Source organism: Kogia breviceps, chromosome 4 (assembly GCF_026419965.1).
Source record: "Kogia breviceps isolate mKogBre1 chromosome 4, mKogBre1 haplotype 1, whole genome shotgun sequence".
Lineage (NCBI taxonomy): Eukaryota > Metazoa > Chordata > Mammalia > Artiodactyla > Physeteridae > Kogia > Kogia breviceps.
Window position 1 is genome coordinate 149601395 of NC_081313.1, and position 18450 is coordinate 149619844.

At 57.9% G+C, this 18450-nt stretch overlaps 1 protein-coding gene across 1 annotated transcript in view; it reads right to left on the reverse strand.

The window, feature by feature from the left end:
• Positions 1-18450, reverse strand: part of OBSCN (obscurin, cytoskeletal calmodulin and titin-interacting RhoGEF) — a 167458-nt gene that overhangs the window by 22449 nt on the left and 126559 nt on the right. The window contains exons 77-99 of the mRNA XM_059063315.2: positions 17036-17114; positions 16688-16812; positions 16335-16532; positions 15648-15680; positions 15416-15514; positions 15073-15291; positions 14592-14664; positions 14228-14295; positions 12783-12902; positions 12504-12643; positions 11921-12121; positions 11709-11791; positions 11257-11430; positions 10351-10507; positions 9890-10006; positions 9642-9806; positions 9387-9545; positions 9075-9252; positions 8376-8489; positions 2743-2910; positions 2164-2266; positions 1682-1811; positions 845-953 (exon numbers count right to left, since the gene is read on the reverse strand). Of these exons, the coding sequence (XP_058919298.1) occupies positions 845-953; positions 1682-1811; positions 2164-2266; positions 2743-2910; positions 8376-8489; positions 9075-9252; positions 9387-9545; positions 9642-9806; positions 9890-10006; positions 10351-10507; positions 11257-11430; positions 11709-11791; positions 11921-12121; positions 12504-12643; positions 12783-12902; positions 14228-14295; positions 14592-14664; positions 15073-15291; positions 15416-15514; positions 15648-15680; positions 16335-16532; positions 16688-16812; positions 17036-17114 (3012 nt within the window). The remainder of the gene's footprint in view (positions 1-844; positions 954-1681; positions 1812-2163; positions 2267-2742; positions 2911-8375; positions 8490-9074; positions 9253-9386; positions 9546-9641; positions 9807-9889; positions 10007-10350; positions 10508-11256; positions 11431-11708; positions 11792-11920; positions 12122-12503; positions 12644-12782; positions 12903-14227; positions 14296-14591; positions 14665-15072; positions 15292-15415; positions 15515-15647; positions 15681-16334; positions 16533-16687; positions 16813-17035; positions 17115-18450) is intronic.

Here is an 18450-nt window from a genome sequence, read left to right on the forward strand (position 1 = left end):
CACATATCCCAGCCCATCCTACTGTGAGAGCTGCAGCTCCACCAGCTTTTTTGGTGCAGCTTCTGCTTGCATGCCCCCGAGGATGGGAGGCTCAACATCTGTCCTGGCAGCCTCTTCCAGGTGAGGCAGTTCAGACTGGGAGAAACTCGCCCTGGGCCATCCCCGGGCTGGGCCCAGCTGGGACCCTGGAGCCAAGCATGAGTGGAGGAGTGAGGCATCTTGCCCCCCTTCACCTCCTGCCCAGGAGCACACTGCTCCCTAATGAGGCCCATTCTGCAGCCCAGACCCCTCGCAGCCTGGCCCAGGCCAGGCCAGGGAGGCCAAGCCACGGCATTCTGTCTTTTCCTCAGCCAGGCCCACCCAGTGTGGAAGGATCAGGCCCCTGACGCCTGTTCCCTCTCCCAGGAGCCAAGCTGAGACCCAGCAGCCTGCTTCTGTGGAGCCGCGCCTCTTACCATGCCTGCCACCCATCCTATAACACCCCTCCGATCACTGCCCGGCAGGCTGCTCAGGACCCGGGTCTGGCCTTTATATGCACTTGTTATTCCCCCAGGGATGGTGAGCAGGGCTTAGGACCCCCCCCCACCCCCTCGGACTGCCCTTCTAGCCTTCCCCAGGCTCGGGGTTCACAGCCCACCCTCCTCCGGCCCACATACATGTGTTCCAGTCAGGAACTGGCAACCAGTGCTTGCCCCTCAACCTCTGAATCCCCTCCTCCGTCCTTGCTTCCCCTCATCCAGGGAGTGTGCTCTGATTAGAGACGCTGGTGGTTTCACCCAACCTGGCGCTGCCCAGGCATGTGGCGGGTCCAGCCCGGGCCGAGACTGGCGGGGGAAGGACTCACCTTCCACGGCAGCGAGCTGCTCTACGTGGTGCTGTTCTCGGGCTTGCAGCACCGGGCTCTGCATGAACAGCTCCGCGCCGCCCCGTTTGGAGCCCAGACGGTTCACCAACTGCAAGGCAGACAGCAGAGGCTCCCTTAGAGCCCGTGGCTCCCCAAGGGGTGTGGGCAAGTCTCTTTGAGGCCGTATAGGCCAGCTGTAGCATGGGGGGCCCACCACGGCTGTTCCTAGAGCTGCAGAGCCTGACCACAGGGAAAAGCGTACCAGGCGAGCCACTGTGTCCCCAGCACTGACCAGCAGCTTCCTGTGATGGTGGGGACACTATCTGCTCTGTCCAGGGCAGTGGCCATGTGGGCTTTGAGTACTTGAAATAGAAGTGAATCTTCACCTAGAGTTAACTTTAACTGATTTAAATTTAAATCACTGTGTGTGGATAACACTGACCGAAATGGACAGCACAGGTCCAGAGCTGACATGGGTCCATTTTTCCCTGAGAGTTGCCATGGGGAGCAGGCACCACACTTCCCCCATGAAGGCTGCCAGCAGCAGCAGTAGCTGGCAGCCAGGAAGAACCACAGCCGGCACACACCTTCCCCAGACCATTGCCAGTACCCCCGGGCCACGAGGACTCAGGGGGCTCCACCCAGGGCCCGCCTCCTCAGTCCCTGTCTTCTCAACATGGACAGTGGGTGACAGTGGCCTGGTGTCCCCTCGTCATGGATGGTGGGTGACAGTGGTCTGGTGTCCTCTCTCTCATTGTGGTCAGGAATGGCGGTAACCAGGAAGGATCCCCAAGACAGGTCCCCTCAGCCCCCTCCCCCTGGGCCCACCCTCCTCACCTCACACTCATAGAGGCCCAGGTCCTCCTTGCCAGCTGCCTTGATCTCCAGCACCAGCAGGCCGCTGCGGGGCTCACTCAGGGTCTGGTATTTGCCCCCAGGGGTCAGCAGGGCCCCATCCTTGTACCACCTAAAGCCAACCCCACGGGTGGTCAGGTGGGGTCTCCCCAGGTCCCCCATGCTCAGGACCCTCCCCTCACCCACCCTGCAGATCCAGATGTCCTTATAGAGGACATCTCTTACATCCCTCTTGGATGCTACCCACCCAACATCCTCTGTCCTCCTCGCTGCAGCTAGAGCTGTGTTCAGAACGTGCTGCAGCCCCATCACACCCACTTCTCATCAGAAAGGCTGAGGTTCTGTGTCCAGCCTACCCCAACCCAGCGAACAGGTCGCCCACCCTCATTTTTCAGGCAGGCTGGATGGCCCCAGGGCAGGCCCACCTGCCCACCTCCACCCTGGCCCCAAGCCGCCTGGCCCACCTGATCTGAGGGTGTGGGACACCTTCGATGGTGCAGGTGATCTGAGCATCTTCTCCTTCCACAAAGGGCACTGCCCGGACCTTGTTCACAAACCGAGGCGGGACTGCAGGGTCCAGGGAATGTGGGGAGAGGGGAGAGAGAGAGAGATTGAGAGATGGAGAAAAAAACAGAGAGACAGAGAGAAAGAGATAGACAGATAGAGAGAGACACAGAAACAGAGAGATGCAGGCAAAGGAACAGAGATACAGGGAGACAAAAAGACAGAGAGAGACAGAGACAGATAGAAAGAGAGAGACAGAAATGGATACAGAAATACAGCAAAAGTAAAAAAAAGAGATGGAGGCAGAGAGATGAACAGATAGAGACATAGAGATACAGAGAGAGAGAGAGAGACAGAGAGAGACACCATGACGGAGCAGGACCCCACCCCCACCAGTGAGTCCCCCGACCTCAGTAAGACGTTCACACCCACCCCCTGCCAACTCCATCCACAAGCCCCCCCATGAGGGCTGATACCCTTCCAATGCCCAGAGGGTGGGGCCTGGGCACTCATACTCTGGCCTCCCCCCCAGGGCTCACCTTGCACCAAGATCTTGCCCAGGGTGCTGGCATTGCCAGCAGCACTGGCTGCAAAGCACATGTACTGGCCAGAGTCGACACCAGTCAGGTTGTCCAGGATGAGGGCACACGAGCCATCAGGGTCTTCAATGAGGATGTGATGAGGGTCCACCTCCACTGGCTTCCCATCTGGAAAGGAGAGTAGGGCCGTCGCAGAGGGAACCCCATCAGGGACAAGAGACTGGGCCTGCCTGGGGGTCACAGTCGCAGGGTTTGATGGAGGAGGCTGCCGATGTAACACAAGAGCCAGTGTGGGTTCCCTGCCACGGGTCTAGCCAGCCAAGCTGACCTGGAGCCCTGGATGGAGACATGGAACACCGCCCCCCATCTACTTCCCCAGACCTCACTGGGCACAGTGTAGCCTCTTAAAGGCAGGCTCTTAGCTGGAGGCAGGGGCCAGGCTGGGGGACCCAAACCCAAGGAGAGGACATCTCCTTCTGATAACCAGACCCTCAGTCACCTCGCCAATGATTCTGCAACTGTCCAGGGGCCTCCAAGGTACGGACCCCACCTAGTAGATATACTTGGACACCACCCATTTCTTTAATCACCCTCATCCAAATGCCCATCTAACATGTCCAGCTGTGACACAGTTCTTTCCTGGGGGAGGGATGGTGAGATGTGCATCTTTCACTGCAAAGAATTCTTTCCTCCATAAATATGTAAAATTTCATAGACGAACACTTTCCAATAGCTCTGTACTTTCTGAACAAGGTTGTTTAAGTTGTAACAGTTCATAAGCAGCGTCTTGACTTCTGAGTCACAGGGAACCTTAAGAAACAATTTAAAAATATATCCCCCCAAAAGCCTCCAGCTGCCACCTCATTTCTCTGTGTCCCTGTATGATAATTCCAGGAAAGAGTTGTTCTCACTCTCTGTCTCCAGGTGCTTCCCTTTCCATCCTTTCCCAAACCCACACCTCTGGCTTTCACCTCGCACACAAAACAGCCCTTGGCAAGGCTACCGGTGACACTGTCAATCTGTGGTCAATTCTCAGTCTTCATCTTACTGTCAGAAGACAGTTCTCCATGGACTTCTGGCATTCCTGCACAGTCAGATCCTCTGGGCAAAGACACCTACCGCCAGCACTGACACCCCAGGAGCCATCCAGGGCAGCAGAGACAAGCCCTCACCTTCCTTCCCTATGAGACATTTGCTTGTCTTCCAGGGCCATAAGTCACTTCTCACTCTGGAGGGAAGGATGGGAAGATGTGCCAGTAGCCCCAGAAAAGCTCGGCATCTCCTAAAACTTGGGGGTTCTCTCTTGTGGTACAACCGACCACATGAAGCTGACATCTGGTCCCTGGATCTGGAGATCAAGGCATGGGCAGCCCATGCTGCTTTTGCTGTGAGAAACAGCCTTTGTCTCTGACCTGGGGTCTTATGTCTTTTGTTTGTATCTGGCTGGCAGGCTGGCTTGCTGACTTGCAAGCCAAGAAACATCTCAGACCCTTCACAGTTTCTGATCTGCAATTTTGGCAGCAAGGGAGGGATACCTGTCAGAGACACAGCATCCCCAAAGAGAAAGAAAGTGGCCCATGGGCCAGTTCATAGAACATGAGGGAGGTCCATGGGAATCAGTGGTGAATATACTAACCACACTTCATGGTCTGCTGGGCAGGAAACAGCTATTTGCTGTGAAAGGAGAGAAGCTGGGCAGGTGGCTGCAATCTGAGCCCTGAGAAGTGGGTTCAAAGACAGACACTTGGATAGTGCGTTGGTTGATGTACTCTTTCCTTGCAGCGGGGACATTGCTGGTTCAGCCTCAGGTCAGCCCAGCTTCCCAACAAATATTAGAACCCATGCTGAGTCCCAGGAAGGTTCCATTCCCTCCTTACCCCAGTCACAGAAACACACACACCTACACTGGGTGCAAAGAGAGAGCCATCACCAATCCTGATAGGTAGAATGCAGCCAGGAGCAGGGCCAGAACTCAGGGATGAGAGGCATGGGCACCAAACACATGCAGCATTCTTTTAGAGTTAACAGTAAAGGATCTCAGTGTTTGCTGTGAACCCTGGCTCGGGACAGCTCCCTGATATAGACAAACCCCTACGGGGAGCCATCAATAGCTGGCATGTGGGCTCGTGGCACCTGGATGGTGTCTAGAATGCTGGTGACACACTGGAGAAGGTGATGCAAAGTAAGTGCTTCCTGACAGGCGGCCCTGCCTCCTTGGAAAAGTCACTCAGCCCTTATGGGAAGACCCAGAAAGAGGATGGGAGATGTTACCATGGCTCTGGGCCAGTGGAAACCCCTGCTAAGTGGACCCCATCCAAAAGGTCACCACCATGCAAGTTAAACCCCAGCCAGGCAAGGGGCACAGAGCCCCTGAGAACAATGTGATGTGGGTTTGTTTTTTTTTTTTCTATTTTTGTGATGTGGTTTTTAAGTCAAGCGGTCCCTGAAGCTAAAACAGATGGGATCAGTAGTGACATTCTTGCTGCCCCGTTTAGGGCTTTGAGTGAACCCAAAACACTGGATATTACTGAGCTATGGAAGTGTGTCTTGATATTACTGAGCTATGGAAGTGTGTCTTGATATTACTGAGCTATGGAAGTGTGTCTTGTTCCATCCCTGGCCCCTTCCTCCTCCTCCACCTTCACCTCCGTTTAAGAGAAGAATAATCAGAAGTGGGCCTTCGTCTCCCTGTGCCCAGAGGGACCAGAGGTCCTACTTGCCCATCTGATATGCCAGGCACCTCAGGCAGGGGGAGAATTTAGATTTTGATGGCTCTGCTGGACACAGGCATCTGATTCCACTGATGGGATGTGAGCAAGGTTCCCAGAGAGCAGGAAAAGTAACGTCACCTGGGGTCAAGTCAGGGTGCTGTGACTGTGGCTTCTACCTCTGGACCCTGATGTTTGCTGTTCGGAATTCCCTGCTCCACACAAGGGTGGGGACACCCTACACTTGGATAGATGGCTGTAGGAGCATGTAACCAGGTCCAGCCCAGCAACCTGTCAGTTCCCAAGATTGCCAACAGAACCCCAGGAGGAGAAAGGAAGTTCCAGGCCTCCTGGGTGATGTGAAAGGAGCCAAGGTAATGAGAGAGGCCGAGTCCAAAATCAACAGCCAGAGAGAGTGGTGGTTGGCAGGAGATTGTCACCAGCCCAATCCAGTCACTGGTCCTGTGGCTCCAGCGGGCTTGGACAGGGTGGCTGTAATAGGGTCTGCTGTGCAGGCCAACAGCTCCTGGTGGGAGTCCTGGGCATTGCGGCCACCTGCTTTTCCTTCCTGCTGGCTTGCAAGGACCAAGACCAGAGGTCCCTGCATTCGCACGGGCATGATCTCTAATACACATCGCTGGGGCTCTCTGCTCCCTGCTGGCTGCCCCTGGAGGAGGGGGGGGCATGGATCAGGACTTGGCCCTCTCCCCCGACACTCAAGCTTCCGCCAGATGAATGACATTTTGCCGTCTGGTGAGTCTGACTTCTTCTGCCAGATGCTACTTTTCCTGGCAAAGGTTACGTGCTCACTGACCTTGAGATGTTGTGAACGCCCTGGCCATGTGGTTTGACACTTAACAGGCTATAGACAGGTGGGTTGAAGACACCCTTCCTTGGGCCCGTGAACCATGGAGGCAAAGTGAGGCTGCTGATAGGGCTCCCACCAGGGTTCCTGTGTGGCGCCGTTGCATTGCACGTGGCACTGAGTTCCAGTGCATGCCAGACAGGGGACTGCCAAGAGACAGGCTCTGAGATGAGCGGGGTGCACATCACTTGGGGTGGACCCCCCCCCCATCTGGCAGATGGGGGCCTCTCAGGGCCATCTGCGGTGTTTCCAGCTGTGATGCTGCTTCAGTCAGTGACCCGCCAGCTCTGGCCACACCGCATGGCTGTGTATGCTGCCTGGACCACCTGCAGTTTGAGAACCTGTGTCGTCTCTCACAGAAGCAACGTGGCATGAATTGACCGTCTGACTGTTCCTGGGCATGGAGCATCCCTCATTCCCCTGAGATGCAGTCCGGCGCGCACACCTTCCTGCGGGCAGCCTAGCTGACAGGGGGCGGCTGAGAGGCTCATTCTTACTTCTAAATAACTTTTATGGAATGGCTTTGTCTCTCTGGACCCACCGTCACAGGTGAAAGTTTTGGGTGTGAGAGGGGATGGCAGGGAAGAGGAGCTGCACTACAGATGGGTTCTGTGAGGCAGCTGGGAAGGGAGCTCCACAGGCCCCAGGACCCCACAGACTCCAGAAGGATGATCCTCAGGCTGCTGCGGGGGACCCCAGCTCCACTGACTCTGGCCTGAAGCTCTGACAGTGGGGCTGGGATGGCCCCTCTTTCATGTCCCAGCAAAATGCCCCTGCATGTCTTCTCCAGCCCCATTCCTAGCCATTTGTGGGTGAACAAACGCCCCAGCTGGTTGTGAACAAGCGGGACAGGAGGACTGACTTCCCTGGGACAGCTCCTCCAAAACCAGGACTGGACTTGGCTGCTGGGACTGAACTAGGGATTCAGGATTTACCGGCCAGGCCGGAGGAGACCTACCTGCCAGCCAGGTGAGGCCTGACAAGAGTATCTTGGTTTACCTGGGAACCTGGACCACACCAGACTGTCTAGGCCACACTGTGATTTAGGGTGGGGGCTTTAGGCCATACTGCAGCAGCTTGACCTCAGAGGGGCCAGAGATGGAGGTCAGCCATGCAGGTAGTCGGCCTACGTGAACGCCCCAACAGAAACCCTGGACAACAAGGCTCGACAAGTGAGTGTCCCTGGCTGGCCACGTTCCGTGTGATGGCACACATCTGTGCTGACAGAAACAGGCATGTCCACACACCTCCACTGGGAGGACATCTGGACCACACCTGGATCCCCAACTGGACCCCCCCCACCCATGTGCCTCTTTCCTTCTACTGCAGTAAACCAGAACCCTGAGTGGAACGGCTCTGCTGAGTTCTGTGAGTCCTAGTGAATCACTGAACCTGAAGGTGGTCATGGGACCCCCAACCTTGCAGTTGGTGTCCAGTGAGAATGACCTTGGGCTCCTGAACTCGGTGTTCCTGGGGACCCCCAAACTTTGCAGCTCCCATCACACACAGAGTCACATCTGAGACCCACACGGCAGCCCTCAAGGCCCAGCATTCCCCAGCCTCATTCCCCACTACGCCTGCCTCAGCGCCTCCCCCTCCCCTGTCCTCCTGGAGCCTCACTGCCTACCTGGAGTTCCTCCAACATGTCTGCATGATGGCACTCTCTGCCCTGCACTCTGCCTTAGTTCTCTGGCTGGTCACAAATATTACACATTTGTCTATGTGCTTGTCATCTGTCTCCTCCCCTAGAAAGTCAGCCCCCTTGGACAAGGTTGATCTGCCTGTTCACTGCACCTGGAATGGTAGCTGGGCACTCAGCGCAAACATGTCACATGAGAGAGCTAAGCAGCCTCCGCCTCTGTCCCACCTCATCCACCTGTGCACGCTGGCCAGCCTGTCTTTGATTCAGGAGCAGGAAACTGGAACAGGAGGCCTGTCTCTTGTGTCCGGCCCCTCAGCCAGACCCCACCCTGGATCCCTGGTCCCCTGCCCAGCCTGATTCCCTCTGGGCAGCCCTTGCTTGTTGCAAGATCAGTATCCACTGGCCCCCAAAGGCCTACCTTTGTACCAGCTCACAATGGGCTTGGGGGCGCCCGTCACACGGCAGGCCAGTTTGACTGTCTCGCCCAGCTCAGCCGTGCAGTCGTCCAGCTCCTCTTCAAAATCCGGGGGGCCTGGGGATACATACACAGGGCCTGGAGCACTTACCCGTCCCCTCAGGTGCACACCTGGCAGGGTCAGAGCCCCATGACCAAGGATGTGGTTGCAACAGATATCACCCCCTGTGAGCCTTTGTCCATAGTACCACACTAGGGCCTGGATGGGCATTAGGGTGAGCGACACAGGTTGGCTGTATACTGGGGAGTGGTAGGGACTGTGGAAAAAGAGGGCATGTTGAAATGGGATCCTCTCTCCTGTTCTAAGAGAGGAAGCAAAACCAAGACTTCTGGGCCCTTCACATCCCTAACACAGTCTGGGCACCTGCCTTGTGCTGGAAAGCCCCGAGTGAACCTCGAGGCTCCCCTCAATTCTGGTCAGGGCCAGCCCTACCCTCTGACTAAGGGCTCCCGAGAGGCTGGGCTAACCAAGGGTAGAGAGAGCCACTTGCCCCAGAATCGACCCCCTTCCCCTGTGCCTTCCCAGGTAGGGGCAGGGTGCCAGAGCTCAGGACCTGCCAACCTGGGTGCCCCCAAGCCAGACAGCCAGGCTGAGAGGTTCAGCCTCCCATCCAGCCTCGCCTCGTGAACCCAGGCACTCACGCCACACAGGCAGGGCCATGCGCTGCTGGATGCCGCAGATCTCCTTCACCCAGGAGTTCTTGGTGGTGACCGTCCGCGCCTGCAGCAGGTACTTGCGAACTGAGTCCTCCCGTTCATGCCAAACCTCGAAGGCACGGTCATCGCCCTCCACCTTGTCGTTCAGGTCGATGCTGCTCAGCTGTGGGGGGAGGGCGCAGGCCGAGCCGTGGTCACCCAGGACAGGGCTGCAGGACCGGCCACCAGCCTCCACCTGCCCGCACACCCGGCATGGCCTCTCTCTGCCCACCCAGGCTCCACTGGCACCCTGCAAACCTTCATCATGTTCCGGAAGACGTAGCTGAAGGTGTCAGTGCGCGAGTCCCGCCTGGGCTTGCAGACCACCAGGTGGTGGCGGAACAGGAAGACGTGCCGGTGGTGGCCCTTCCACGGCATTCGCGCACCCGGTGTCCCTTCCCACACAATGAAGTGGCCCTGGGAGAGCGGTGAGCCTGTGGTCAGCTAGGGGTCCAGCCCTCCACAAGCCCTGGCCACCTGGCCAGGCCCTCCACTGCACCCCCAGCCCCAGACCTGGCGGATGGGCTCGCCTAGAGCCTCCAGGGTGCCCGGGTAGTTCTCCATGAGCGACACGTGTAGCTGGTTCTCGGCACGCTGCGGCAGGGCCGACACCACTGCGTAGGCCTGCTCTAGCAGCGCACAGTTCTGTCCATTCTGCGCCTTGTTGCGGATCAGCTCCTGGGGGAGACTGCGGGTCAGGGCGAGACCTGGGGTGGCTGGGCACGGGGCTGGCCCCGCAGCCCCTGGCCAGCCCTGCCTACCTTGAGGAGCGCCTGGTACTGCTGGACCCGCTCCACCGGCTGCTCCAGGAAGTGCTGCAGGGACGGCGGGGGTGGCTGTGAAGGATCTGCGGCTGACAGCACCTCCTCAGTGTATTTCTGTGGAAACCGCAGGGCTGGGTTCAGAGCGGGAGGCGGGGGGGCACAGCCTCCAGATGGCTTATGTCCCCAGAGCCCCAGAGCTGGTGGATCGGGGTCCCACACACAGACCCTCCTCCCCAGGTGGGCCCCACCGCTGCCCCAGGTGATGGCCGGTGTCGTCTAACAGGTGAGCAGAGCTTGGGATTGGTGGAGGGGGAACCTGTCCGCTTTTCTAAGATAGGGGCCAGGGGGCCTGGGCATGCTGAAGTGGGGCCTGAGCAGGGTCAGGGAAGATGATCTAAGAGCTGGAAGCCAGCATCAAGCCTGGCGAGTGGAGGCAGGGCTGACGGGCAGAGGGGCACCTTGTAGAACTCCTGCACGGCCGTGCTGACCATCACTGACTCAGCCTGCACTCGGCCCACCAGGAACTCCAGGTACTTCTCAAAGGCTGCCTGGTTCTTGATGAAGCACATGGCCACGTCGTCATCCGTGTCGCAGCTATGCAGCTCCTGTGAGAAGCTGCCATGGAGGGGAACCGTGGTCAGGTGAGGGCTGACATCAGGACCCTCAGCCATTACCCACAACCCAGCCCCAAACCCTCAGGTTTGGGAAGAAACAGGCTCCTGCCCAGAGCTGGGTTCCTGTGGATGACAGTGAGTGTTCTGGGCTGTGAGGGCCACGCATATGTGGTACGTCAGGGCGTGCACTCATGTGCAGGTGTGCAAGCACGTAAGGGAGTAGGTATCTGTGTGTATACATGTATTCGTATGTGTGCCACGTACATGTGCGCCCACATGTGAAGGGCTGTGTGTGCGTGTGAGGTTATGCACATGTACTTGTGTGTGCCCATGTACATGTGTGCGCACATTTCTGGGGTACGTCTGTGTACTAGGGTTGCAGTGGGTAGGTGTGCCACAGACACGTCTGGGGGCAAGCCAGGTGCACATGGCTGTGTTCCTGGGGACATGTGTGTACAGGAGTGTGGTGCACCAGTGGGTGAGTCAAGTCACCAAAGGTTCTGTCTCTTCTCGACTCCTGCCCACTCTCCTGAGGTACAGCCCTGTCGGTACACGCATGTGCGAGTGTGAGCATCCACGTGTGTGCACATGTGTGGTATGTGTCCACGTGTGTAGGCATGCATCTTGTGACTTGTATGTGCACACATGTACCCACACGTGTGAACAGTGTGTCCAAGCATGTGTGTGTGTGTACATGCGTGTACACAGAGACCGGGGAATATAGCCTTGAGGCCCACCCTGCATGCCCACCTGCTGTGGAAGTGGCTGATGTCCTGTACATTTCGGAAGATGACTGCTTTCTGGCTGGCCACGGCCGTGGGCACGTGGGGGCAGTGGTCCAGGTACTGCATGTGGTGGCTCTGCAGGAACTGCAGCTTGCTCACAAAGGCCTGCTCCGAGCTCAGCAGCTCCTGGATGATGGAGCTGGGTGGGGAGACAGGCATGAGGGGAAGACCCAGGAGCTTAGCTGCTGAACCGGGCACTTCCAAGTCACATGCAACCTGCCGCCCACTTTCAGAATGGGCCTGGCCAGCTGGTGGAGGGAGGGCACCCTCACACACCAGGCAGCCCCACCACACGAAGTTTCCAGGCAAGGTCCCGCCGGCTAGAGGCCAGCCCCAGGGGACTTGGGTGTAATTAGCATGTTGGAGGCCCCCCACAGGAACCCAACTTCCCACAGCTCCTGCCCGGCGGCCCCTCACCTCAGCCTTGTCTTGTACTCGTCCTCCGATACAGCCTCCCTGGGGAACTCAGGGGCCTCAGCTGGCCCCCACTCAGGTGACAGCTGGTGAGAGACAGGAGAGGGTCGTAGACACCCTGAGCACTAGCCTGTCCTTCCAGGGCAAGGCTCCCACCTTCATGCGGAAGCGGGGGTGCAACCCCAGGAGCACCACCCTTCCAGCCATCCAGGTACCTTGAGCCGCCTGTCCAGGTAGGCAGGAGACACCCAGCCTTGCCGAGAGAGGCTGGACTTGGTGGGTTTGGTACGCACAAGCCAGCGCAGCGGGTGCGCTGAGTCCAGCACCTCCACATACTGGCCCTCCCGCAGCAAGATGGCATCCTGCTCAGCCCCCAGGGGCAGGTAGTCAGCCGTGACCACATAGATGTCAAAGATCTGGGGGGGAAGTCACTGAGTCAGACCCGGAGAGGGGCCAGTGGGCCTCCCAAGGCCCCAGGCTACAAGGCCTCTGGAATTAAGTGGAGAAGAAGCAGCCATCCTGAGATTCCATGAAGTTCTAGAACAGGCCCAACCCATCTCTACTGATGGAAATCCTACCGGGAGTGCCAGGTGGCCCACCCCAAAGGGACAAGGAGGAACCTCTGGGGTGCTGGGGGCGTCCTGGGTCGCAGTGGTGATATTGGCCACTCAGGTGTGTGCCCCACACCTCCTCTGCCCCAGCTGCCCCGGCCCCCTACACCAACTCCACCTTCACCCTGCCCCCGACACTCTCATACGCCCTTGCCCACACTGCCCCGCCCCTCGCCTGCCCACACACCTCTCCCCGGCAGTCTCCATCCTCTGACTCTGAGGACGACTCCTGGACGCTGGAAGAGGGGCGTGATCGGCCATGCCGGGGGGACGCGGACGGCGTCTTGGACTCCTCATCGCTGTCACCTCCAGGCACCTGCAGCGTGGCTGGGGGAACACAGGGCGCATGATGCCTTCAAAGGGCCTGCCCGCCATGCTGCCCTCCCATGGGTCTACAGGGCATTCAGGTGAGGAGGGGCCCCAGTCCTGTACCCCTGTACCTCGCTCCATCACCAGCTACCCTCACCCTGTGTGATCTTGGCTGACACCATCTCTGTGATCTGCGAAGTGAGCTTCTTCAGGAAATCCTCTGTGCCCACCTCGGCCAAGGACAGGTGGCCACAGGCCTCTGCTGCCGGGAGCTCTCCTGGGGGCCAGACCCTAGCTCAGCCAGCCGTGTGCTCCACAGATGTGCCCGAACACCCGCCTCCAGGCCCATCCTGGGCTTGGGGGTCAGAGTAGCCAAGGGACGCACAGACTTGGGCCAGAGCTGCCAGAAGCAGGGAACGCTGACCACAACCAGGGGTCTCTTTGGCTCAAGGGCAACTGAGCCAAGGTGTGACTTAGGGGACCACAAACTCAGGGATGACAGTGGGGGCAGCAGGTGGCTGTAGGGAGAGCAGGCAGTCAGGGGACAGCAGGTAGCCAGCATGGTTGCAAGGCGGTGGGCAAGGGCAGCTAAGGGCAAAGCTGGGTAAACGGTCGGGCTGGGGCTGGGGCTTGGAGCTGTGGGGTCCCCAGTGGGGTTTGTGCCACCTCCATTCCTGTTGGCCACTTGGCCGCTGGTCTGGGAAGGGGCTCAGAAGGGACAGAGATCACAAGGAGCTCAGCCAGGCAGTATAATATGAGGGCAGGTTCTGGACACTGAAGGCAGGGGGCAGGATCCCAAATTGTGGCCCGAGGGCTGGGGGGCCAGACCCCTGGCAGCTGTGGTTTGATGGCTTCAGGTTGACGTTGATGGAAGGGGGATCCTTTGCAGGTGTGAGGGGCTGGGAGGAGTTGCTGGGGTTAAGGGGGAATGAGGGCGGCTTGGGATGGGGGCAGCACAGGGAAGGGAGGGGTGGGTAAGTTAACAAAGCAGGTCGGTGGAGAAGTGATCCCAAAGGTGGGCAATGGGTACATGGGGTGCACGGCTTCCTCCTCTCAACTTCTGTGCAGGCTCAGTAATCTCCATAAAACAATTTTTAAAATATGCCAGGGTGTTGGGGCCCTGTGCAGGTGGCCAGGAAGCGGCTGGGCATGTCAGGGGGCAGGCACACTTAGAGGCTGGGAGTAGGCGGACCCAGCTTGGGGGAGGGGGAGAATCCCAGACAAAGTGGGGCTCCTGCCGGCAGCATATCCAGCACCCGCCTCCCCGAACTGCCCTCATGCCAGCCCTGACTCAGCAGCTGCCTGTTCCTAGGCATCCATACAGCTCCCTGGACATGAGCTCTAAGCCAAGGGCTGGCCCAGCCCAGGGGCCCCCACGAGCTTCTACATCCTTGAGGGTCAGAAATGGCCCGGAGACCAACCAAAGCTCAGAATTAGGCCCATCACAGGGCAGGGAGGCCCAGCCCAGAGCTAGGCAAGCAGGTGTTCCTAGGACCACACGGTCCGGAGGAGCCTCACGGCCCTGGGGCCTGCCAGCTGGGCAGCCTCCTCCACACCTCCTGTCCCCCACCCCGCACAGATGTGTGTCCACCCAGCCCATACCTTTCCTCTGCCCAGCGAGGTCAGTGAAACCTGAAGGTTCCGACATCTGTTCAGAAACAGCTTGGGTCCTAAAGGGGAAGGAGGTATCCTGAAGGGCCTGACAGAAAAGAGGGTCTGGGGGCAGTGGGCCTTGATGCCACAGTTGGGGCCCTGGGCAAGTCCTCTCTTTACGATGGGGACCCAAGCCACATGGCCTAAGAGGGGCAGAGCTGGGCTGGGATCTGTGATGGGGCTCCCTCCCCAGCAGCAGCACTGCCCCCCACCAGGGCCAGGACCCCACTCTCCCAGGACCTGCACTCCCAGGACCCACACTCCCGGGACCTCACTCCTGGCCCCTCTGGCTCTTGAGCAGCCCCTCACTCACCCCTGCAGGAAGGTGGAGATGAGGGCCTCCTTCACCCCGGCCTGCTCCTCCGCTTCCCCAGCCTCCTTAGGTACTGTCAAGAGAACAGGGTGAGTGACCAGGGTGATACCTCACACCCTCGAGCTCTGATACTGATCGGGACCCCTGCCAGGGATGCCTGGACCACCCCCCAGGGGGCCTTGGCCCTGTCATCTGGAGCCCCGAGGAAGACTGTGCCCAGTGTCCCAACTTGGCCCACGGTCATATCCTACCACTGGTAGGGACGGGAATGGGGTCTGCACTTGACTCACCCGCCCTGGGAATAGCTGACAGGGACCCAGGAAGAAACCACTCAGGGCAGCACGGGGCTTCTAGGAGGGTCTCAGCTAGCTGAGCGGAGCCCACAGTGTAGGGGGTGGGAGCTGGCCCATGAGCTCTGAGGCTGCCCCCTACCCACACTGCCCCTCTCCCACTCCTGGCTGGGTCACCCATGCCCACTCACAGCCAGAGACGTGCAAGCTCGCGGAACAGAGGGCCTGGCCAGCAGTGTTTGTGGCAATGCAGGTGTAGGTTCCCTGGTGCTGTCGGTCCACATCCAGAAGGACCAGGCTGTGCTGCTGGGCAGAGCTGGCCACTGTGTAGCCCGGTGTGTGGCGGCCGATCCACAGCACACCCTGCTCAGCCTCCTCCCGCAGCCAATGCACAGCTGGGGGCGGGTCTCCTGCAGGCAGGAGTATATGGTGGACGGTCTCCCCACACCAGGAGGGTGGCTCTGGGAGGCAGGGGTCACCTCTGAGCCTCCCTAGGAGGGTCCTGAGTGGGGGCACGGAGGCAGGACATCTCACCTTCAACCTTCACTGAGAAGGTGATGCTGGAGCCCTTCTTCACCTTCTTGGAGGTGAACTTCTCCAGGAATCGGGGTGGCACCAGCTGTTGGTGTACATCTGGAGAGACACGGGACGGTTGGTGGTAAACAGTGCAGAGCCCCAATTCCACGTGGTTGTCCCCCTCACGCACCCTCACCGAACCCGTCCCCAGTGCCCACCCCACCCCCCACCCCCTCTGGAGTCGGCTCACCGAATGCTGGCTTCTCTTCTGGTTCATTGGGGCCTGAAGAAAGCACAGAAGTCAGATCTACAGCACCAACGTGCCCCGTCCCATGAGTGGGCCTGCCTAGCAGGGTGTGCGTCCTGAGGGTGGCCCCACCCACTCCTACACACAGCACCTTTCCTAAACCTGGCCATGCAGACATGGAATTCACACTCAGTCCCCACGGACCAGATGGAATGTTACCCATGCCCGCCCAGGAGTCTGGGGCATTGCTCTGAAACCAACTCGGGGATGCTTGGGCTCAAAACGCCACACTGAAGCAATGCCGCAGGCAGTGTTGGGTCCCTAGACCAGGGCAGATTTGGGCAAGACTTGGAATCGCCTTGCAGTGCTCAGAACTTTGGAAAATAAGGAAGTTCAGACCTTTACTCCCCAAATTACTACCTGCTTCTTCCTCCGCAGTCTACGGAGGGCCCCATGCTTGCCTGGGCCTACTCCACCAGCTAGCTATCCTGCTTGCTGGTCAGTTTCCATGGGCCCCACGCCCTCTAAGGGCCCATGTTCTCTGGGAGCCAGCTTCTGGCCACCTGTGACTTCTGCACACAGGGGCAGTGACCACTGAGCCCTAGCTTCCAGGCTTGCCACAGCATGGTTTATAGGTGGACATCAACCTGGGTGTGGACACCAAGCTCTGCTGCATGCCTGAGCACCCACCTCGGACCAGCAGCTGAGCAGACGAATAAGCAGCACCCACGGTGTTGCTGATGTAGGCCGAGTACTGGCCAGCATCCTCGCTGGTGACCGAGACAATCTCCAGGGTGTGCAGTGTCTTTCTGTCCACCATGCAGATGTGTGCAGATGCAGTCAGGGGCTGCCCATCTTTGAACCAGTACAGTCGAGGCGTGGGGTAGCCTGGGGCCACAGGGGGAGTGATTAGCACAGGGTCACAGCCCAGTGGGCACCATGCCCTCCAAAGGCCCTCAGAGACCCCTGGGTGATCTAACCCTAACCCTAACCCTCCCTCCGGTGGGAGACAGCTCCTTGCCCTTCATCCCTCTCCCCCTTACCTTTCACCTTGAGCTGGAACTTGGCCAGACGCGTGCCGGGGGCCACCTGGAGGTCTTTCAGGTCCTCCACGACCTGCGGCAGCTGCCCCTCCTCTGAGGTAGACTCCGTGCCCTCCTGCTCCCAGCTGGCAGGGAGAACAAAGAAGGGGCAGATGTGAGATGGACCAGTGAGGGGTCCAGGACAGGAGGGGACCAGGGTCAAGCGTGGATGGCTTCTGAGGTCTCTGCTTTCCTGAGCAGAGACTGCCGTGGCCTGGTTGAAGTCTCCAGGATTTGGATTCTGTCAGTCCAAGCCAGCATTGCCACCCCCCACAAAGGGCCCAGGACCACCCCTGCATGGCCCTCTACCTGGACAGGTAGCCTTGGGCGCTGAAATAGGACGAGGTTTCCGTGGCATCGGCAGCAGTGTCGTAGTCGGTGCTGGTCACTGAGAATGAAGGGTGGAGCTGAAGCGAAGCCTGCCCCCCATCTTCCTGGGGAACAGGCCCTACCCCAGAGGCTACCTGATTCTCACTGCGCAGCCATATCTGGGAGCCACTCACACTTCTGAGTCAGAAGGCGTGGGGGACACAGCTACCCTGTGGCCCCTCCTTGTCCCCAGGTTGTTACCAGCCCATGTTTCCAGGCCTATAACTAACTACAAGACCCAACAAATTATAAATACTGGGCTTCATAAATAGCAGACAGTGGCAACAACAGCATCTTCCAGTTCCAGCCAACTAAGGAACAAGGATAACACAGGCCTCAAAACCAACAGCTGGGACTTCAACTTCTAGCCACAATGCAGAAGAGGGGCTGGATTTACCCTCTGCTAAGGTCTGAATGTTGTGTCCCCCCAAAATTCATAAGCTGAAGTCCTAACCCCCAACATGATGGTGTTTGAAGATGGGATCTTTTTGAGGTGATCAGGCTTAGATGAGGTCATGAGGGTGGAGCCTCATGAATGGGATTAGTGCCCTTATAAGAAGCAACACCTTGCCCCTTCCCTCGTGTGAGAACACAGTGAGAGGATGGCCATCTGCAACTCAGAAGAGGGCTCTCACCAGCACCCAACCATGCTGGCACCCTGATTTCAGACTTCCAGTCTCCACAACTTTAAGCAATAAATTTCTGTAATTTAAGCAGCACAGTCTATGGTATTTTGTTATAACAGCCTGAACTAAGACACTGGCCCCCTGAAACAACCAAAGGAAAACAAACACAATACATAAAACAATGGTTGTGATGTTGTGATTTATAGTAAGAAATATATGTTTGGTCTTCCTCCTGTTCCTGACTCAGAGCTCCTAAACCCTTGGAATTTCCTAAGTGAGGAGAGGCACAGAGGTGGGGTTTTTTTATGTTAATGAAGTGATTTTCCAAAAGCCCCTAAGGATGGGGGCTGGTTGCCAGGGTAACCAACCACATGACTAGAAGGTTGGGAACCCCTGATGTCCAGGGAGGGGAGAGGGGCTGGAGATTGAGTTCAATCCTAGGAATAAACCTACTTAAAGAGGCAAAAGACCTGTACACCAAAAACTATAAGATGCTGATAAAGAAATCAAAGATGACACAAACAGATGGAGAGATATACCATGTTCTTGGACTGGAAGAATAAATATTGTCAAAATAACTATACTACCCAAAGCAATCTACAGATTCAATGCAATCCTTATCAAATTATCAATGGCATTTTTTCACAGTAGAATAAAAAATTCTACAACTTGTATGGAAATACAAAAGACCTTGAATAGCAAAAGCAATCTTGAGAAAAGAAAAAAAAC